The sequence below is a fragment of the Cenococcum geophilum genome, assembly GCF_001692895.1.
Source record: "Cenococcum geophilum 1.58 unplaced genomic scaffold K441scaffold_30, whole genome shotgun sequence".
NCBI classification, from domain to species: domain Eukaryota; kingdom Fungi; phylum Ascomycota; class Dothideomycetes; order Gloniales; family Gloniaceae; genus Cenococcum; species Cenococcum geophilum.
Genome location: NW_027137588.1, coordinates 1,832,485 through 1,856,257, shown reverse-complemented (window position 1 = coordinate 1,856,257; position 23,773 = coordinate 1,832,485). Strand labels below are relative to the sequence as shown.

The 23,773-nt window shown below is 37.3% G+C and overlaps 1 protein-coding gene across 1 annotated transcript; it reads right to left on the bottom strand.

The window, feature by feature from the left end:
• Nucleotides 1-21,085: 21,085 nt before the first annotated feature.
• K441DRAFT_614077 (2-nitropropane dioxygenase) lies at nt 21,086-22,680 on the bottom strand. The gene is made up of 8 exons (XM_067645664.1): nt 22,399-22,680; nt 22,254-22,334; nt 22,053-22,190; nt 21,981-22,001; nt 21,846-21,934; nt 21,570-21,773; nt 21,291-21,512; nt 21,086-21,237 (listed from the first exon to the last, which is right to left on the bottom strand). Exons 1-8 carry the CDS (start codon nt 22,579-22,581, stop codon nt 21,102-21,104), a joined length of 1,074 nt encoding a protein of 357 aa, XP_067502405.1. The 5' UTR covers nt 22,582-22,680; the 3' UTR covers nt 21,086-21,101.
• Between the last annotated feature and the right edge of the window lie 1,093 nt (nt 22,681-23,773).

The window sequence follows — 23,773 nt, the reverse complement described above, 5'->3', positions numbered from 1 at the left end:
CTCGCCTATAAGGCGCCTGCGAGGCGCCTGCGAGTCACCTATGGTGCTCTACTACCTTACTTTTTGACCTTTTTAGGAACCACTGCTGCCGTAATAAGCCTACGGACGCGCTAGTATCGTAAACTTTACTCTACCACTATAGAGTTATTAGGGGGCGCCCGTTACTTACCCCCCTGCCCTTTATTACTATTTCCCTTATAACCCAGAACTGGTTTAGTATATTTTAGCTAATAAGCCACTAGGTAACCGCCTTAAGGCCTTTTTATATTAAGAGTAGTGTATTATAGTTTTCTATACTAGCTACTAAGAGTATTACTTCTCGGTTAGTGCGTATAGGGTATAACAGTATTATATATTTTAGTATCTATCTTAGCTAGCTATATTCGTATTTTAGGCTACCTACTAAAACACCCACCTAGTAGAGCCAGTCTTTTAGTCCTATTATTCCTATTCTTAAGAGTATTACTATTATATTTTTTACCTTTATTAGGCCTTCTTAGAGCCCTAAAGTATTTACCCCCTATAGCATTAACTATACTACAGCTTAGGTTTCTTTTACCTTAGTTAGCCTCTATACCTTTAACTCCTATATACTTCTTTAGCGTTAGTCTAGCTAGTATTATATTACAGTAAATGGTTTCCTAGTGTTCTTTTATACTCTACTTTAGCTCCTTTCTCTCTCTTACTATTATCTTTACTAGCCTCTTATACGTCTCCCTTCCTCCTCTATATAGGCCTAGGCCCTAAAGCAGCACCATTTTTCTTCTACTTTCTTTACCTATTTCTCTAATATATCTTCCCTACTTTAGGGTTGTTAGTTTATTCTCCTATAGGGCGTCCTAGGGTCCCTTTATAGTTTATTTAGGCATGTCTTAATATACTTTATAATATTAGAGTTACGTTTATTTTACGCTCTTTATATTACAGCGGCTTTAATATATAGTTATAGGGGGGGAATGTTGGCTTCCTTTTTAAGCAGTGCTATAGCTGTTCGCTTATATCCGCCTATTATACTCTAGAGGTAGGCTATTTAGACCTTTTAGAGTGGTTTAAGGAGTAATTTAGGGGGGCCTTTCTTAGATTCTCTAATGGCCCAAATACTGGACCTATACGTTATAGTTGGCTAGATAACTGCTATATATAGTAGGCGTAACCTCTAAAAGCATAGACCCTATATAAAATTAATAATCCTAGATAATATAATATACTATACTTAGCCCTTATAGGCCGCTTACGCTATATATACGCTCTACTAGAGCTTACTATCTACCTATACTCCTAATACCCTTAGGCCCTAAACTAGTTAACCCCTAAAGCCTTAAATGCGAATTATGTGCTAGAGATCTATAGATTGGTTATATTTTCTTATAAAGTGGATTAGCTAGTATTTCTCTAGTAAAAATTAGACTTTATATCGTCTTGCCTATTCTATATAGGTATTATAAGCTTTCTCTAGTGTTCTACAATTCTCTACGGCTGTTAGCCCGTATATAATTAGGTTTATATTATTAATAAAGCCTATCCCCTAGGTTGCCCCTTCCTTAAAGGAGTTAAGTAGGTTGCTTATAAAGAAAAGGAAGAGTATAGGCAAGAGGGGTAATCTTTATAGTATTCCTGTTACAACTATAATAGAGGGGCTCTAGTATCCGCTAAAGACTAGTAATATTTCTTTCTAATCTATAAACCTTTAAATAAATTATATAATCTATTCTAGGAAGCCTTTTGCCCTAAGGATATATAGGAGACGCTTGTGGGGTATGTTATTATAGGCGCCGCTAATATCTAGGCTAAGCATTAATACTATAAAGTCCCTTCGCATTACCTATGCGGATTTAATGGTGGCAGCAAGTAGCGTAAGTGCTAATAGTGTTAAGCGGTTCTTTCTTGCCCCNATTTAGCTNTNTAGTAGTAGGNNNTNTTCCTTAGCCGTNTCTNCTATATAGTCCGCTATTACCTTTTCTAAGATCTTACTAAGGGTGTTTTCTAAGGCAATAGGGCGGTAGCTTTCTAGGATTAAGTAATCTACTTTACCTTTTTTCTGTAAAACAACCGTTATTATAAATCTTCTAAGTTACGGGTAGTAGCCTATAGTAAAGTATGCCTTAGCTATATCTATAAGCTAAGGTGCTATAAGTAGTCTATAGGTTTTTAAGGCCTTATTTAAAATCCTATCTAGTCCTAGTACTATATTATTTAAAAGGCGGCTAATAGTTTTAGCCATTTCCTCTGTTATTATATCGCTGTTAACCCTTAGGCAAGTCACCAGTGTTTTACCTATAATATCGCTAAGGTCTGCCAGAGCCGGTTAGGGGAAGAACCTCTCTATAAGGATCTTTGCCTTCTTATTATTATTATTAGTAGCCTATAATTCCCCTACTCTTTATAGGGGTAGTAGGTATAAATCTTCTACTAAGCGCCCTACCTTTTTTTTTTTTTTACCTATTTTGCTATAGCCTAAAGGCCCTTATTATAGGGGAGGCTTGGGTTAAAAGTATGCTTATTTATAAACCGTCTCCAGTTATTCCTTACTTCTTTCTTTAAGGTATTCTTTAACTAGTTTCTTGTGTCTTTATATTATCTCTTATCTTTAGGGTTATAGCTGCTTATATATTTCCTTTTTACTCGTTATTAGCTAGTAATAAGAACCGCGTATTATACAGACCATATATATCGCGTATAAGGGCCTGGTTTTAAGACCGGGCAGTACTCTTTTAGCCCATTTTTAATTGCTGCCTAAATCCTTTCTAGTCTTTAGTTAATTTCTTTAGGGGTAGCTAATAAGCCTTACTTATTTAGAATTGGGTGGATTTCTTTTAGGTCTTAGAGTTATTATTTAACTATATTAAGGAAACTGTTTATCTTAAGCTTCCTTATTACATATCTTTTATTACTTAATTACGCCTTAATATCTAAATCTAGCTGTATCTAGATAGGGATATAGTCTAAGGCGAGTACCTATTCTTCTTTAGGGTCGCACCTTTTAAGTCTCTGGTATAGGCCTTTATCTATAAATATAAGGTCAATTATACTTCTAGAGGTTCCTCGTTGCCATATAGTTGCTCCTAGGGGGGTAACTAACTTAAGGCCCTAGGTGTCTATAGCTCTTAATAAGCACTTTACCTGTTAATCAGCAGTAATATAGATACCCCCCTACCGCGGGTAGTAGAGGTTTATATCTCCTAGTAGGATAAACTCTATGCCTTTGGTTTCTAGCAAGCTTATTACTAATATAATATTCTCTATTTATGGGACCCCTTTAACCCTAAGGTTATATACATTAATAATTTATACCAGTCCCCTATATATCTGGATTATTATAACTATAATATTTAGGTTAACTGCCTGCTATAACTATAAGGATAGGCTGATAGCCTTACTAATTATAAAGCATACGCGTATAGCTGCTTTTGGTTTATATAGAAGCTAGAATCCTTAGGGGCAGTATATTAATTATATATAGGTATTATAGTACGGCTCTTATATAGCAAGGATATAGTATTTCTTTAGGTCTAGACTGTCTAGTAAAGGCCTTATAAGACGGTGGTTTATATTGCCGCAGTTATACTATATAATAGATAGGTGGCGGACCCCCGGCGAGGGTCCTTTACCTCTCCTTTATTTCTTACTTCTTCTATTTCTACTTTCTCTAAAATATTTAGAACTTCTATCTCTTATATTTATACCCTAGTTACTACTTATTTTATATAGAGCTTTCTATTCCCGTATTTTATATTCCTACTAGCGCTTCTATATCTAAATCTATTATTATCTCCGGTTTCTCCCCTATTCTTACTAGCTAGCTATACACCCTTTATAAATTGGCTATAAATATTATATTTGCCGCGTTAAATCTAATTCTTAATTATTCTGGTTTTAAGCTTACTATAGCTATCTATAGGGGTCTTCCTACTAGGCGTCCTCTCCCTTATGTCCCCTATAACCCTTATATCCCTATATAGTCTAATAATATCACGCGGCGCCACTTCTAGCCTATTAAGGCTTAGGATAGCTAGCCTAGCCCCCTAGTACTAAAGGTAGGAAACGCTAGGAAGGCACCTGCGTCCCCCTAGCTTATCGCCTATTGTTTTCATTTATATAACCTAGCGTATAGTTATTCCCGCAGCTATTAAGCCCTTACCTTCCGCCTCCTATATTCAATACAGTCTTCTCTCTCCCACGCCTTATATATACTTTGGTAGCAGTTTACGCATTTTATTTAGTCTTAATTTAAGTAGTATTTTATATTGTGGGGGCCTGTATAGTAGCCGTAGCACACCTGTACTGCGTATATAGATTAGGTATATCCCTATTATATACAGCAGTAGCATTATTCTAGGCGTAATCTATAGTTATAGAGCCTTGCGTTATATATAAGGCCATTTATAATTATTCCTTTTTAGATAAGGAGTTTTTACATTTCTAGTATATATATACTGACAATAAGGGAGCTATGCGTTTAGCTAGTGTCTCCCTAGCAAGTCTCTAGCGACCCTTATATCCTTTTATTATTTTTATTATTTACTTAGTTTACATTTTCCTGTTAAAGCTATTAGATTTAGGTAATCTTAAGGCCTAGTATAAGGCGTTCTATATGTTTTACTATCTTTTATATAGTTACTGTGTTGTCCGCCTAGCGTCCCTTTTCTACCCTAAGGCTTATAGAAACCACTAGGACTTTAACTAAATAGTCTTTATAGAGCACTTTTATGCTAATACGTTCTCCTAGCCTATCCCCTACCCTTACGGCTCGTTCCTTTGCCTATTAGTCCTTTAGGGTAACTCTAATATCTCCGCTCCTAAGGTATTNGACTATAANNGCGTTATAAACCTCTTTATNNATCTCNATAAGGACTTCTATTTCTAATTATCCCCTAAGCCCCTCTACTTTTTCTATATTTAGTTATATTATAATTATATACCCAGTTATTGTCTTAAGGGGGGTAGGTTCCCTATACTGTAAAAGCGCAGCTATAGCGGCCTAGGTACGGTTCGCCGGTAAAAGGGGTTTTTATTTATTTTTAATTTTACTTAGCCGTTAGAGAATTTAATTAAGGGTTTGCTAAAGGGGTGCCTAAGGTTTACTAGACTAGCGGAGCCATTTTACTAGCTATATTAGTTCGTTATAGCTAATAGTTACTCCCCTATAATTCTGGATACTAAACGCGTCTAGTAGGCTTTATATTTTATCAGATGCCTTCTTAATAGAGGTATTTCCGCTTTATAGTGTAGTATTCGCCCGTCTTTATTATAGAGGGCCGTTATTAAACGTAAGTCTGGCGGTTACGCGCGAGTGCGAGCCACCATCAGTCGACGTATGCCTCCCCTGCGATGCATGCATCTTAGGGGGATTCTCTAGGTGTTTTTCAGGGTTCTTTTTAGTTGGTTTTGGTCTTTTTAGGCCGGGTGTAGCAAGAGCTCCTTATATATATTTTGTATTAACGGTAGTATATAAGAGAGAATGTTTACCTAAAGCTGTAAGGTCTTTAAAGGCGCCCAATAGGGCCTAATAAGCAGGCCTTAAAGGTGGTTCCTAAGCTGGATATTTATGATATAATTATAAAGAAGTATAGTGATGTTAAACACTTAGGACAGAAGAAGACTTACTATATAATTATAACTAAGTATTACGGTATAAGATCTATTAAAGTTAAATAGCTGCTTAAGCACTGTCGAATCTATAAGGAGTAAGTATTACTTTTAGAAAAAATCTTAGTCGTATGCGCATGCTAATATTTTTATAGAAAGGCTTCCTCTACTATAAGGCCTCTACTTAATATAATTATCTCTTTAGCTCCCTTTAATCGTATCTAAGGCGATCTAATTAATATGCGCTTTAAGCCCGACAGCGAATATAAATAGATCCTATAGATACGCGATTACTTTAGTAAATACTACGCCCTCTACTCTCTTAAATAGAAGACTGCTGAGGAAGTCGCTGCTACCGTATTATAATGGATACATTACCACAGTATTTACCCGTGTATTTAGTAGAGTAATAACAGTATAGAGTTTAAAGGCGCCCTTTTTATATTACTTCGTCACTACGGAGTAAAAGTTATTAACAGCCGCCTACGCCACCCTTAATTATAAGGCCTAGTAGAGCAGGCTAATAGCTTTATAAAGAAGAAGCTTTATATAGTAAAGTAACTCTTAGGAACTTTGTAATAGGCAATAGCTTACCTAATTATTACGGCCTTAATTAATCGCACATACCACGAATTAATTGGCTGTACGCCTTTTCGCTCTCTATATAGAAGAGATCCTTAGGCTTCTACTTTAGTAGCGCCTACTCTAAGGGCTATAGTAGAGCCTCCGCCCAATACTAAAGTCTTTAAAGCTAAGGATAAGGATCTAGATAGCAATAAGGAAGTTTTAGGCCCTCTACTAGAAGAGAATAGTAATAGGTAAGAGGCTGCCAAATAGGAGGGTAATAAGGAGGACAATCGCTCTATTGCTTTAAGCGCCCTTACCGCTTCCAATAAGGATCGCGATAATATTTCTAATATAGAAGACAATAGTAATTGGCTCTTAACCTTGGGTAAATCTTCTAATAAGGAAGATAAGGATTCAAATAATAGTAGCCTTCTAGATTTAGGAATTACCTCTATAGGCGATCGTAATTGGTTTAAAGAGGACTATAATTTACCTAATAGATTGCAAAGATAAGAGACTCCTCTAAATTATACTCTATTTAATAACAATCGCCTCTCTCCTAATTACTTACTAATCTTAATTCGAACTCGTTAAATTTAATCATTAGGATTAAGTAGATTTAGGTAGCCTCTACCTTTACTAAAAGGCTTTTTTATACTAAGCTAAGAGGCTAGTATGCGAGAGGCGATTAAGATAATAGATAGAGAGGCCGAAGCCTTAGTAGCAGTAAGATCTAAACCTACTGCAGATCTACATTGTATAGCTAAAAGAGCTCTATAATCTATTTAGTAGCAAAAGTAATTATATCTAAACGACTAGATTAAAGATCTAGATAATCTTTACTATACCCCTAAAGGCTACTTTGTAGATAATCTTGCGGTTTAAATTAAAGCTCTATAATTATAGCTCTATCGCAAAGCTAGTAGAGCCAGCGTTTTACTAGCAGATCTTTAAAAGTATTATAATATAGTTATACCTGCTTTTAGGTATAAGTTAAGTTAGGCAATTAAGAACTCTAGTAATCCTATTTACGCTATTCCACTATAGCTAGAGCTTAAGCGGCAGGTATTAAAAAAGCTTAAAGAGCGCTAAAAGGAACTATAGCTATAGAGGCGTTTAGTAGAGTTAGACTCTATTTATAATATATTAGATATTTATAAGAGAGTTTAATAGTAATCAGCTTACTCTCGCGACTAGATAAAGAAGAAGTACGGTATATAGCACTCTATTACTACATTTAGTATAGACAACTTAGTCCTTTTTCCAATTCCTAAAAAGCTTTAAAAGGTTACTAAGATCTCTTATATACCTGGCTGTATTTATAAGATCCGAAATTAAGGCTACTATAAGATTTATACTTAATACGGAATTATAAAAGAGCCCTTTCTTAGCAACGAGCTTATTAAACCAGGAGAGACTTATAACGCTCAAATTCCTATAAGCGTTAGTAAGATTATACCACTTTTAAAAGTAGTAAAAGCTTACCTAACTACTATACGGCCTACTAGCTATACGTATAAATAAGGATATAGTAATTACTAATATAGTTATTAAAAAGAAAATATAAAGTGTTCTATATACTGCTATAGAGGGAAACACTATATAAATTAACTAATAAAGGACTCTGTAAAGCCTCCTATAAGAGGCCATAAAAGGCTTACTAGTACTTAGCTTAGCCCTTAATTAAAGTAAGCCTAACGGGAGACCTTATCGCAAAGCCTTATACCACCTTAATTAATAGTAGTAAATAAAGAAGGCAATTAATTAAGCCTATTTTAAAGGCTATATAAGGCGAAGGAAAGGAAGACTATAGAATAAGTAAGGTTGGCGCAGTTAGGGGAAATCTAAATTATAATCGCGCTAAACCTAATTAGGTAATTAGTCTACGGCTAGTAGAACCTTAGAGAGCCCGGTTTTTAAGAGATCTTAGTAAGATTAGAGCTTTATAAGTGTTAGTATACTTTAACAACGTGTAGAATATATATATCATAATGATATGTACTATGCAGTATTGTAGATAGATATTGTCTTTTAATACAAAGAAGGGTGAGGGACCTAAGGTTCCTTGTTACGCTAGTGCCGCGGCAACACGTAATAGTAGCTTGCCTTATATAACGGCAACTTGCTATATATAACGGCAGCTTGCCGCATATAACGGCAATTTGCCTCCTATTGTAATATAACTTATTCTAGCTATACTAGGAGTACTTTTAAAACGCAAAGAATTAGTATTATAAAAATCCGTATATATACTTCTTCTTCCTTCCTTCCTTCCTTGCTTCCTTACCCTATGCTTTTAAACTAGTGCTATTACCAGTAGCACGTTCTACCCATTCTACTGTCTTTAACTCAATTTAGTTTGTGTTAATAAGTTGCTTAAAGGCTAATAATAGTTTGCTTTTAGTCATAGCGTCTATAGGGTTGCTGTCTCCATTGATTTACTTAACCTTAGCTATTTCGCGTCTTTTATATAACTGGCGTAGGTATATAACATTAATTATAAGTCTCTTCTCCTATATAGTTCCTAGCTTAATAAGGCATTTATAAATCAACTTAGAATTAGTGCAAAGGATAAGCGGTAGGCTGATATTAAGTTGCAATTTGACTATAGCCTTAATTACAGCTCTAATGTTAAAACCATAGGCTATAGCATATAATTTGGAGGCTAGTACGCTTCTAGTGATTCTCTTACACTTAACTAAGGACCAGTAGACGATGTTTGCCTTATTTAATAAGTCTGCTAGTATTAGGATATATCTAATCTGTAATAAGAGGTCCTTATTATTTGTAAATAAGGAATTAGTAAATATAAGTAGTTGTAATATCTTTATGTCGAGTTTAACAAAGCTTAAACCTCTTATTAGGTTCTCAATTTGCTACTAAATCCTCTTATTAAGCAGTTTTGCGTCTTTCTTATTAGGGTTAATTACCTAGGCAGCATAAAATAAATTAAAAGAGGCTTTAGGTTGGCATATGGACGTAATATAGGCTTCTCTTGCTCGTTAGGCGATATATTAGTCCTTAAATATAAGTGCTATACGGATAGTACCTCTAGAGCTAGTTATTGTGATAGCTTCCTTAATATTAACAAGGGTTAAGTTCTAGCATTGGCGCTCCTATATAAGCGTAATCACATAATCCTATTATTAGATAATGCCTCCGTTGAACTTAATTGGGTACTCTGGCGTGAGTTACTCACATTCCTTAGTTAGGAACTTAGCTTTTTTAATCTTCTCCTATTCCAAAGCTATAAAGACTAGGTTAGCTAATAGGAGGGTATTATTAGTCTATAGACTAACTATTCCAAAGTTTATAGGGTTATTAAGGTAAAGTAGGCAGGGGTTGTAAGTGGATTGGCTTATGTTTAGTTCTTTAATATAGTGGTTATAGTAAGTCTTAAACCAATAATTGCCTGCCTTAGGAATGCCGTATAAAGGTCTGATAACCTTTAAGATTGTACCTTGTAAGACTCTAAATGCTATACCAAGTTTAAGAGGTGCTCTGATGTAAAAGTCTTAATTTAATTTTATAGCTAATTGTATATAGGCCTATAAAATATCTCGTAAGTAGAGATGTTTACTATTGTCCTAAGTTATAGCTATAATGCAGAGGATAAGGCGTTGGCTGACTCGTTGAATTGTAGGTAATTGGGTTAGTATAAGGTCTTTCTCTAGGTCGTTATATGCCTATATAACTAGTCTTAACTTCTTAAAGGCTTTATTAGTGCCAGGGTTCTTAATCTCGTTAATAAATCTAGAGTTAAATACTCTATTACTTTGCGGTATATCTTTAGGGTTAACCAGTTTAAAAACTCCTTTCTTAAGTAATCCCTTAATTTCCTTCTGGCGTAATACTACAAACTAATTAGAATTTGTGAGTTGATTATTATCCTCATCTTATAGATATATTAAGATATTCGCGGTATTCGCTTTAATAGGGTACTTACGTGGTCTACCTCTTTTACGCTTAACAGGTTAAGGTCTAGGCTTAGTTTAAGGTAGGGGTTTAGGCTTAGTTTAGGGTAGTTCGCTTTTATCATCTTCTAGCTATATATCCTCTATAATCTTAGGGTCTACTAAATATAGTTTTACAACTGTGCTGCGGAAGTTAGTAGGTCCATAGGGAAGTTATATAGTATAGGTCTTATTTTTAATATTAAGTAGGTTATGCGAACCAGACTAGTAACTAGGTTAGCCTATAGGTCCTTCTCTCTATACCAATACGGGTAAGTTAAGTGGTAGTTTATAAATCGCGGTTGTCTTAGGTCCGTTGCGTATATTAAAGGCATCTGCTACCTAGCGCTTAGCTCTAAGCTTCTTAACTTCTTCTATAGCCTTTTTAAGAGCTATTGCTCGTTATACAACCGTAGGATTAGGTGCGTCGGATTTCACCATGCGTGGGTAAGCTCTAAATACTAGTAAGGTAGGTATAAGACCGTCAGGGCCTGCGGAATCGTTAATTGCTTTAAAAGCTATTTATAGGGCCATGTCCTTACTAATGTCTGGTAGTTCCGTAGTAATGATGTGGTATATACAATGGAGGGGGCTATAGTAGCGTTCTACCATTCTGACTAAATTGTGGGCTTTAATAGGTACGCTTTTTATAGCTGTTCCAAATATTATAGCGTATTGTTTAAATTCCTTACTTATAAAGTTCTTACCTGTATTATATATAATAATATTAGGGGGTCCTAGGTATATATTAATCCAGCATATTTGTAATACATCCCATATATATTTTGCGCTAATATTTTACAGCTATTTACCAGTTTAAAATCGTGTTCCTTTATTAATAATATATAGAAGGGGAGCGCTATTAATATACATAATATCAACCACGATTAAATAGTTGAAATTAATATCATTATATAAGGTAAATCTAAATCTACTAGGTGACTTTCCATGTTTTTAATAATGGTGGTAGTAGCGTATAAAATAATCTAAGGTCTTACTATTAATATCGTATCCTAAGCGTTTAAGTATTTATACAAGACGCTTAACTAAAGGGTGGCCAAAACGGCGATATAGTCGTTTTAATTCTACGTTGGTAAGGTAGCAGGGGTTTTATTTAAATAACTTAGTTAAATAAGTATATAGGGATGTGTTCTAAAGTAGGAAAGGGTGGCCAAAGTAATATACAACGGGTACTTCGCTCCGAGGGGTGATTAGCATATTTTTTAGGTTGTTATAGTATACTTATAGGTAATCTATATCTGCCAAGCAAAGTAAAAATAGGGTGTCGACCTTAATAATATGAAACTTGATTATGCCAATTAGGGTAGTTACTTTAGCTAATTTAATTAATAAGGTTAATCTAATACCGAACTATACGTTAACTATGCCTTATATAGTAGTATTAAGCTATACATTAGTATCGAGTCTCTAGAATGCCAAGAATTGGCTATATCCTGCTGTGGATTGTTTAAATGCTCCTGTGTTAATCATTATGCCTATAAACTTGTCTGCAGTATAGCGGGACGTAGATGTGGTTATATTGTAGGTAAAGGGGTCCTAGTCGGTTATAAGAGGTACTATATTGTCTATGGTTATAACCAAATGGCTAAAGGCTTTATTAGCTAGGGTGGCGGCTATAGAAATCGCTTTCTGCTATTCCACTTAGCCGAGGGAGGTATAGTAGTGATCAATATTTAGTTATAAGTTCTTATCAGTTGCCTTATAACTTACATTAATAGTTAGTGCTTAAAAAGCTTCCTTAAGCTCTTCTTCTAAGTTGGTATTGTTATCCTCGTAATCCATAATATATTAGTTAAGTTATTTCTTAAATCGGTTATTAAATTTGCTAAACCTATCTCTATTGGCAGTTCTAAACTTAGCTTTAAACTCTTCTTACTCCTCCTTAGTATGTCTCTATAAGCGGTATCCTTCCCTATTATATATAAAGCAACGTAGTTTCTTTCGGTTGCGGTTATACGGAGGGTTGCTACGGTTACTATAGTCATAGTTATTATCTCTTTTATAAAATCGTCGGTCTGTAAAGAAGGCTTATATCTTCTTTATATACTCTTTCTCGTATACTATAATAGACGATTAGAGTTTATTAATAAGGGCTTTAAGGTTATCCAGTAGGTTAGAGACTGCATATCTATATGCTAGTATTCCCTAGCAAGAAGTAACGATTTTATTATAAAGGAAGTCTATAGTTTGTAAGGTGGGTCTAAGGCTATACTATAGTTAATAAAGTCTATAGATTAATAATTAGAGATATTCGCTTATAGACTTGTCTATATTTTCTGCCATTACTATTATAAGTGTAATGGTATTCTATTCGTCCAGATTCTTGCATTAAAATCCTAGTCCTTTAAAGAAATTCCAAAGGTGCTTATAAGCTTTAGCAAATAGTAGGTAGGATAGTTGGTTTATATAGAAGTGGTCTAAAGCTAGTCCTTTTAGCATAGTAGGGAATGCCTTAAGGTAGGCTTCTTGGGGTACGTCCGCTTAATTATAGATGTTATAGAATATTGTTAATTTATAGTTAAGGCTTTCGTTTATGCTACTGTATTTCTGCTCCTCTATATATATCTTGGCTGCATTTGCAATTTCCTTACTATAGCTAGTTATAGTAATAGGGCGGTTCTCCTTATCTATAGACTATACGTAGAGTTGCTGTATTATTATTACGAGTTAAGGCGTAGCAGATAGTGTAAAGGTAGACGTAGTCGTAGATTAAGGTATAATAGATAGTATAAAGGTAGAGGTAGTCGGTGTACCGGTTAGTTGGGTTACGGTAGTTTTAGCTTATTATTACTCCTCTAGGGTACCCTCTGTTATATATACCTTAATTAATCTTAATAGCGTCGGTCTATACTTATTATTGGCTAATTTAATTATCTTTTTACTCTATTTAGTTTAGTCTTCTTCTTATACTATATTATATAAAGACTAAGGGAGTGTTTTATTTTATTTATAGTTAATATTAACCTATACTCCTTTAATGTTTAGGTAGTTATATAGTTGCTAAAGCCAGTATAAGGGGATTTACGTAAAGATATTAACCGTAAAGTCTTTAAAATCTCCCTAGAATGATTTCTAGAGTGTTAAGTTAAGCTAGTTATATATCTCTATATATAGGTACATCTTACATTATAGGTAGTTAGTTAAGTTGTCCTTGGAGGCTTCTGTTAGGTTAATTCTATCTTCCTATTTAGCTACTTCTTCCTCCCAGTCTTTCTCTGTTCCTAATATCTTATATCTTATATATTATTTAGGTAAATAAGGGTGTTTATAGGGTAAAGGTAGGGGAGTGGTTAAGGAGGCGGTTAAGGAGGTTTAAAGGGGCGGTTAAGTAGGATAAGGTGTTTTGCGCAGTGGTCCTCTAAAATAAATAGAATAAGATATCTAGAAGTTATTATGGATACTAAACAAGTACTTCTAGGTGGTTTCTCTTCTTCTTTTTAACTGAAATAGGCTGATATAAAAGGTGGATAAGTACAACTATCTTCTAATCTGCTGTAAGGTGGACAGTATAACTATTTTCTAAGCTATCTGCGTGTTTCCTAATCTATACGCGCTTACTAATTAGTGTTAGTATACTTTAACAACGTGCAGAATATATATATTACAATGATATATACTATACAGTGTTATAAATAGATGTTATCTTTTAATACAAAGAAGGGTGAGGGACCTAAGGTTCCTTGCCACGCTAGTGCCGCGGCGACACGTGATGGCAGCTTGCCTCACATAATGGCAACTTGCCACACGTAACGGCAGCTTGCCGCACGTGACGGCAATTTGCCTCCTATTGCAATGCAACTTATTCTAGCTATAATAAGATTTTTAATTTTTAGTATTAGGGAATATAATTAATTACCCCTAACCTAATTGGCTTCTACTACTTATAGGCTCTATCTATAACGCGGAAAAGCTTTTAAATATACTTATTAATCGCAGTATAATCTAGTTTAGATGGAATTTAATAGTGTTATAGTGGTTGGGGGGGAGGTGGTTAAATTTAATCTCTAAAGCCTTTTAAAATCTTAGTAGAAAATTAAGATCTTATACTTTTATGCTAGATATCGCGATTATACTCTACTAGATGTTTAATTATAATATACAAAATATATTACTACTTAGGCTAAAGGAGCTCGTGCTGCACCTGGCCCAAAAAAGACTAAAACCAACCAAAAGAACCCTGAAAAACACCCAGAGAATCCCCCTGAGATGCATGCATCGCAGGGGAGGCACATGTCGAACGACGGTGGTTCGCACTCGCGCGCGACCGCCAGAACCACGCCTAGCAATGGCCCTCCACAATAAGAACGGGCGAATACTACACTACAAAGCAGAAATACCTCCATTAAGAAGGCATCTAACAAAATATAAAGCCTATTAGACGCGTCTAGTATCCGCAATTGCGGGGGAGCAACCGTTAGCTATAACGAACTAATATAGCTAGCAGAATAGCTCCGCTAGTCTAGTAAACCTTAAGCGCCCCTCTAGCAAACCCTTAATTAAATCCTTTAACGGCTAAGTAAAATTAAAAATAAATAAAACTCCTTTTTACCGGTAAACCGTACCTGGGCCGCCATAGCTGCGCTTCTACAGCACAGGGAACCTACCCCCCTTAAGATAATAACCGGGCATATAATTATAATATAACCAAATATAAAAAAAGCAGAGGGGCTTAGGGGATAATTAGAAATAGAAGTTCTTATAGAGATTTGTAAAGAGGTTTATAACACTATTATAGTCCAACACCTTAGGAGTGGAGACATTAGAGTTACCCTAAAGGACTAATAGGTAAAGGAGTAAGCCGTAAGGGTAGGGGATAGGCTAGGAGAACGTATTAGCATAAAAGTGCTCCGTAAAGATTACCTAGTTAAAGTCCTAGTGGTTCCTATAAGCCTTAGGGTAAAAAAGGGACGCTAGGCGGATAATATAGTAATTATATATAAGATAGTAAAATAAACGGAACGCCTTATACTAGGTCTTAAGATTACCCAAATTTAATAGCTTTAACAGGAAAATATAAACTAAGTATATAATAAGAACAATAAGAGGATATAAGGGTCGCTAAAGACTCGCTAGGGAGACGCCAGACAAACGCATAGCTCCCTCATTATCAGCACACACACGCTAGGAATATAAAAACTCCTTATCTAAAAAGGAATAATTATAAATGGCCTTATATACAACATAAGGCTATACAACCACAGATTACGCCTAGATTAATGCTATCGCTGCGCATAATAGGGATATACCTAAACCACATACGCAGTATAGGTGTGCTGCGGCCACTATATAGGCCCCTATAATATAAGACACTGCTTAAATTAAGACTAAATAAAATGCGCAAACTGCCACTAAAGCACATATAAGGCGTAGGAGAGAAAAGACTATATTAAATACAGGAGACGGAAGGCAAGGGCTTAACAGCTACGGGAATAACTACACGCTAGGTTATACGAATAGAAATAATAGGCGATAAGCTAGGGGGACGCAGGTGCCTTTCTAGCGTTTCCTACCTTTAATACTAGGGGGCTAGGCCAGCTATCCCAAGCCTTAACGGGCCAGAAGCGACGTCGCGTGATATTACTAGATTAAATAGGGACTTAAAGGTCACAGGGGACATAAGGGAGAGGACGCCCTATAGGAAGACCCTTATAGATAACTACAGCAAGCTTAAAACCAGGATAATTAAGAATTAGACTTAACGTAGTAAATATAATATTTGCAGCCAACCCATAAAGGGTATATAGCCGACCAGTAAGATTAGGGGAAGAACCGGAGTTAATAACAGATTTAGACTTAGAAGCGCTAGTAGGAACATAAGATATAGGAATAAAAAGCTCTATATAAAATAAGTAGTAACTAAGGTGTAGTTACAAGAGATAGAAGTTCTAAATATTTTAAAGAAAGTAGAAATAGAAGAAGTAAGAAATAAAGGAAAGACGAAGGACCCTCGCCGGGGGTCCGCCACCTATCCATTATATAGTATAATTACGGCAATATAAACCACCGCCTTATAAGGCCCCTACTAGACAGTCTAGACCTAGAGAAATACTATATCCTTACTATATAAGAGCCGTATTATAATACCTACATATAATTAACATACTGCCCCTAAGGATTCTAGCTCCTATATAAACTAAAAGCAGCTATATACATGTGCTTTATAATTAGTAAGGCTATTAGCCTATCCTTATAGTTATAATAGGCAGTTAACCCAGATATTATAGTTATAATAATCCAGACATATAGGGGACTGGTATAAATTATTAATGTATATAACCTAAGGGTAGAAGGGGTCCTATAAACAGAGAACATTATATTAGTAATAAGCTTACTAGAAACCGAAGGCCTAAAGTCTATCCTATTAGGAGATATAAACCTCCACTACCCGCGGTAGGGGGGTATCTATATTGCTGCTAATTAACAGGTAGAGTGCCTACTAAAAGCTATAAACATCTAGGGCCTTAAGCTAGCTACCCCCCTAGGAGTAATTATATGGTAATAAGGCACCGCTAGAAGTACAATTGACCTTATATTTATAGACAAAGGCCTATACTAGAGACTTGAAAGGTGCAACCCTAAAGAAGAATAGGCACTTACCTTAGACCATATCCTCATCCAGATACAGCTAGATTTAGATATTAAGGCGTAACTAAATAGCAAAAGGTACGTAATAAGGAAGCTTAAGATAGACAGTTTCCTTAATATAGTTAAATAATAACTTTAAGACCTAGAAGAAATCCACCCGATACCAAATAAGCGAGGCTTATTAGCCACCCCTAAGGAAATTAACCAAAGACTAGAAAGGATCTAGGCAGCAATTAAAAATGGGCTGGAAGAGCACTACCTAGTCTCAAAATTAGGCCCCTATACGCGATATGTATAGTCCGCATAATACACGGTTCTTATTGCCAGCCAATAACGAGTAAGAAGGAAATATATAAGCAGCTATAACCCTAAAGATAAGAGATAATATAAAGATATAAGAAACTAGTTAAAGAATACCCTAAAAAAAAAGTAAGAAATAACTAGAGACGGTTTATAAACAAGCATACTTCTAACCCGAGCCTCCCCTATAATAAAGGCCTTTGGGCCATAACAAAATAGGTAAAGAAAAAGGCAGGGCGCCTAGTAGAAGACCTATACCTACTACCCCTATAAAGAGCAGGGGAAGCTTAGACCACTAATAACAATAATAAGAAGGCAAAGATCCTTATAGAAAGATTCTTCCCCTAACCGGCTCTAGCAGACCTTAGTAACATTACGGGTAACATACCAGTAACTCGCCTGCGGGTTAACAGCGATATAACAACAGAGGAAATAGCCAGAACTATTAGCCGCCTTTTAAATAATATAGTACTAGGACTAGATAGAATTCTAAATAAGGCCTTAAAGACCTATAGACCACTTATAGCACCTTAGCTTATAGATATAGCCAGAGCATGCTCTGCTATAAGCTACTACCTATAACTTAGAAGATCTATAACAACGGTTGTCCTATAAAAAGAAGGTAAAGTAGATTACTTAATCCCAGGAAGCTACCGCCCTATTGCCTTAGAAAACACCCTTAACAAGATCTTAGAAAGGGTAATAGCGGACTATATAGCAGACACGGCCAAGGAACACGCCCTACTACTATAAAGTTAAATAGGGGCAAGAAAGAACCGCTTAACACTATCAGCACTTACGCTACTCGCTACCACTATTAAATCTGCATGGGCGATATAAAGGGACTTTATAGTATTAATGCTTAGCTTAGATATTAGTAGAGCCTACGACAACATACCCTATAAGCGCCTCCTATATATCCTTAGAGTAAAGGGCTTCCTAGAATAGATTATATAATTTATTTAAGGGTTTATAGGCTAGAAAGAAACATTACTAGTCTTTAGCGGATACCAGAGCCCCCCTATTACAGTTGCAACAGGAATACCATAAGGATTACCCCTCTTGCCTATACTCTTCCTTTTCTTTATAAGCAACCTACTTAACTCCTTTAAGGAAGGGGCGACCTAGGGGATAGGCTTTATTAATAACACAAACCTAATTATATACGGTCTAACAGCCATAGAGAATTGCAGATCACTAGAGAAAGCCTATAACACCTATATAGAATAGGCAAGACGACATAGAGTCTAATTCTCACTAAAGAAATACTAGCTAATCCATTTTATAAGAAAACGCAACCAATCTATAGATCTCTAGTATGCAATCTATATTTAAGGCTTTAGGGGTTAACCAGTTTAAGGCCTAAGGGTATTAGGAGTATAGGTAGACAGTAAGCTCCGGTAGAGCGCATATACGTTATAAGCGGCCCGTAAGGGCTAAGTATAGTATATTACAATGTCTAGGATCGTTAACTCTATATAGGGTCTATGCTTCTAGAGGTCACGCCTACTATATATAGCAGTTGTCCGGCCAACCATAACGTATAGATCCAGTATTTGGGCCATAGGAGAAACCGAAAAAGGCCCCCCTAAATTACTTCTTAAACCACTCTAAAAGGTCTAAATAGCCTGCCTCTAGAGTATAATAGGTGGGTATAAGCAAACGGCTATAGCTCTGCTTAAGAAGGAAGCTAATATCCCCCCCCTATAATTATATATTAAAGCCGCTGCAATATAAAGGGTGTAAAGGGAGCGTAATTCTAATATTATAAAGTATATTAAGACACGCCTAAACAAACTATGGAGTAACCCTAGGGCGCCCTATAGGAGAGTAAACTAATAACCCTAAAGTAGGGAAGATATATTAGAGAAACAGGTAGAGAAAGCAGAAGAGAAATGGTGCTGTGCTAGGGCCTAGGCCCATATTAAGGAGGAGGAGAGACATATAAGAGACTAGCAAAGACAATAGTAAGAGAGAGAAAGGAGCTAAAGTAGAGCATAAAAGAGTACTAGGAAACCATCTACCGTAGCATAATACTGGTTGGACTAATACTAAAGAGGTGTATAGGAGTTAAAGGTACAGAGGCTATCTTAGGCAAGAGGATCCTAAGCCGTAGCATAGTTAATGCTATAGGGGGTAAACACCTAAGGGCTCTAAGAAGGCCTAACAAAGGCAGAAAATATAATAGCAACACTCTTAAGAATAGGAATAATAGGACTAAAAGATTGGCTCCACTAGGTGGGTGTCCTAGTAGGTAGCCTAAGATGCAAATATGGCTGGCTAAGACAGACACTAAAGCATATAATACTGTTATGCCCCCTATACACTAACTAAGAAATAATGCTCTTAGTAGCTAGCACAGAGAACTATAATACACTACTCTTAATATAAAAAGGTCTTAAGGCGGTTACCTAGTAGCTTATTAGCTAAAATATACTAGACCAGTTCCGGGTTATAAAGGAAATAGTAATAGAAGGCAAAGGGGCGAGGATCAGGCGCCCCCTAATAACTTTACAGTAGTAGAGTTAAGTTTGCAATACTAGCGCGTCCGTAGGCTTGTTACGGCAGCAGTGGTTCCCAAGGAGGTCAAAAAGTAAGGTAGTAGAGCACCACAGGTGACTCGCAGGCGCTCCGCAGGCGAGTCCCAAAAGGCGGGGAGATGGATCACGGGGTTTTCTCATTTTCTTAAATAGAGTTTTCTCCCCATATGTAAATAAGGAGTAGTCCGCGTGGGCCCAATAGGGATCCGAATCGGACGTTAAGCAATGAATAATTAATTAATATTACTACTTATTTTACACCTAAAATTAACTAAATTATATATTCACTATTATTTGCAACCATCTACTACACCATATTTTCTAAATCTGCTCGTAGAAACGGCCAAAAAGCTCTACTAAAAGGCTTTGTATAGCCTTAAAAGTTTAATATAATATTAAATCTTTTCCGGAATGAAGCAATTGTTCCGGAATTAAGACAATAAAACTGATACACGATTTGTTCCTCTTTGAAGACGATCTGTTCTGGTATGAGGCAGAAATAATCCGGAACGAGCCGTGTGCTAGTATGGGGTAGAACAGTACCAGACTGCCAAGCACTGCCGCGTTTGCTCCTTTCATGTAGGAAGTATTCGGCCCTTTGTGAAGATGTCCAAGCCCTTTCATCCTACACATTGGAAATCCTGCTCGGCCTGGGGCTCCTTTAACACCAAATGCTCCGATATGGAAGAAAATCAACCAGTTATTCGGCAAGGTCTTCTTATTTCGACTAGGAAGCGCCATCCTAAACTCAGAAGATGTGGAAGCAGGCCTACTTTATCGAGGTATAAAGATGGTCTACTTTCTCTCAATGGATACAGAGCCCAGCACTTCATATTCTTAAAGAGGTTGATGAGTTCTTATTCCGTCATCCGGGTAAGCTAGAGAGACTTGCTGCAGCATACAAAAGCTTTCAATTGCTTAAGGTCAGTATGAGTGCTGTTTTGTTATAGCAAATGCCCACTCACTTCAATAGTATTATTTAAATGCGACTAAAGAAGAGTTAGAGAAAGTGCCTGAGTGGCTTCGCCTAAGGTCTGTGGCCCCCAATTATAAATATTGCGCAGAGGGTTAGCTTGCACGTGTAAAGGCCATCACATGCAAGAACGAAACACCCAGTCGCTTTGGACTTCTTTGCCTGGTAATCAAGTCAAAGATATTTGCTGCGTGCTAGGTTAACTCTTCTCGGGCCAACCCTTCGAGAGCGTTTGGTCCAGAACCACACCGAAATATTTCAAACTGAGGATATATCCCGGTGCTACTCACAATATCTTAAATTCGATTGGCCTTTCTCTTTCGAAGATACATTTTTATTTGACGGTGTGACACAGGCTTATTATCCAAGCCCTCTATTCGAACGCTACCACCGAGACATAAGATTCTGGGGGGTCACAGAAGAGTTTTATGAAACCTTCCCAGAAATGATGGTTGATATTAAAGGTGACGGGGTAAGATTTTAAGAAGCCGAAGTTCGTTAATCGTTAACTTTTGTCCAAGGAAAGTCTCTTGTTATCTCGGGAGCATGGAGTCGGGGGTCTGAACGGTATAATGTCTACAATTTGGCAGATGTATTTACAAATCTGTTAGCGGAGCTTAGCAAAAGGGAGGCCTCGTCAACTATCTCTTTTACAATTTCGCCCGCAGTCTGATTCTCCTTATTGACTAACCCAGCCACAATCCCCATTGGCCTATTTAAATATATTTCAGCATCAGGGCCAAATTCGAAGTACCTTACACTCACCTCAGCGCAACCTGATCCTCGATCTCTTCCGTCAGCTTGCCTTCACTGTGCAACTTATCCAACTCATGCTCCAGGGGAATAATGCCTCTTGAAGTAAGACTTCTAATCTCCCCTTGTCGGTTTTTCTCCCAATCATCGACGTAAGGATTTTTGAGAGCTCGCAACGGTCGTCCACTCCATATCAGCGATTTTACGGTGGAGTCAAATCCGGATTGAATGACACTTTGGCACTCAATATCAATCATTCGTGGACATGCAAACACCAGAAGAATCCCTTACGATTTCTTAGCAAATTCGGACGCCCCAGACTCTTTAGCGGCGACAAATCTTGTCCCAATCCAAACAGCGCTTGCGCCTAGCATCAAGGCAGCAGCTAGACTTCGACCGTCATTAACACCACCTGCGGCAACTAATAGAACGGGTTGGCCGGTCAATGGAGATTTGTATTGTTTGCAAATATCCGCGCATGCGGGAGTGAGAACGCTGTACACATCTCAGTCAGCAAAGCGAGGGTGATGCTGTGGAGTGCGAAGATTCGAAAAAGATATACCATACCTAAATGGTATATCTCCAGTATGCCCGCCCGCCTCTCCTCCCTGGGCACAAATAATATCTGCACCAGCTTGGCAAGCTTTGTGAACATGCTAAAAGGTTTAGTTGTTTTGAACTCCGCCACGAATTTTTTCGTACCTTGGGATGCCCTATGATATTCTACACACGTTAGCCTCTCCTCGTAACACCACTTCTACGGGTGTCCGATACCATATACAGAATGCCTGCGGCGTGTAGCTTGTCCACTGCCCATTTAGGGGGTACTCCAACAGCTGAAACGAAGAGCTTTGCACCGCCCTCAATTATCACGTCGAGGAGGTCGTTCAGGCCTCCTTTGGTATAGTCCACCTATATCAGATTAAACCGATATCAGTGAGTACTCAGCTAGAGTAATATTTAGCCAGAACCTACATTCGTTTTCCGCGCGTTTCCGCCAACCTGCGGGAGCAGCAGATCTACACCAAAGTGCAAATGTGGGTCTTTCAACAGCGCCTATATATCTTCAGAACCCAACCAGGGCATTGAATCCGATATTATAGAATAAGTGGAAATAGACCTTGGTTTCTTTGATCATCTCTCTAAGCATTTGAGGCGTGTAATTTACGCCTCCCAACACACCCATACCTCCTGCATTCGACACGGCTGCGACAAGTGGCGCGCCTGATGTTTGGCCCATACCAGCGAGGAGGATGGGATGCTGGATGTTGAGTAGTTGAGTGAGGGGGGTGGAGATAGCCATAGTAAATATACAGTTAAGTATATTTTTTATCAGAAAATGGAAATTCAAAAGAGTTCACTGCTCCTATAAGGAAGAAGTCTCATCAGATTTAAAAGCTTTTGCTTTTCAAATGCGTAGTAATAACAAATTTTGAGGTGTAGTAAGCTCTAGCAGCAATTGACAAGGTTCCCGAGTCCCCGCGCCGGGCTGAGGCGGTTGGTGTTCCGACTGATACCGATACACGCGGAACATTTCTGCCTCATTCCGGAACGCGTCGTTCTTGTTCCAGAATGAGTCGTGTATCGCTTTGGTCGGCTTCATTCTGGATCAATCGACTCATTCCAGAATAAGGTAGTGTTTTAAAAGTGATATGTATAGGTTGCCGCAGTTATATTAAGCTTAAAATTGCCTCTAGTATTATTTTACCACAGCTCTATAATTATAAGAACTTTTATAGAGGGCAGAGGTAGATCTTATGTGAGGCGACTTGGCTCTCTCTAATTACCCTAATTTGGCTTAGCTCAGGGGCGCATTACAATTAATTAAAATTTGGCCACGATTAACCTCAATTTTAACGTACGTGTTCTGCCTTATACCGGAACACGACTCGTTCCGGATTATTTCTGTTTCATTCCGGAACAAATCGTCTTCAAAAAGTGTCTTTTTGGGGTCGTTTTGAGTTTTATTCAAGCAATCGTGTGGAGCGTTGGCCTCCAGGGGTATTACGTGATTTCCATCTGATTGTCCACCCGATTGCTCAAATCAAGAATTAAAACGACCCCAAAAAGACACCTCAAAGGACACCAATTTGTGGCCAATCGGACGCCCCGGTCAAGATGCTACCACCGGTTAAATTTAAAGGCCCTTTGAAGATATTATATAAAAAATCTTTTCCGGAATGAGTCGTGTATCGGTACTAGGCAGAACAGCGCCCCCCACTCAAGTACAACCGCTCAAAGTATTACAGTGAACTATTTACAATACCGCATTCATAGTCTACAAGGCGGCGTAAGAACTAACCCCCTTGAAGCTTCTTGAGTACTAAGCATTGCAGCTTTCTCGGGCTTGCAAGGAACACTCTAAGTTTACGCAGAAAGCGGAAGCATATAAGGGAAGGCACAATATCGGTAGAGGAGTACCTTCTGGCCGACACAATGGCAAGAAACGAGATCAGCTAAATTTCAAATGTTTATGAAGCTTTCGGCGCCGTTAT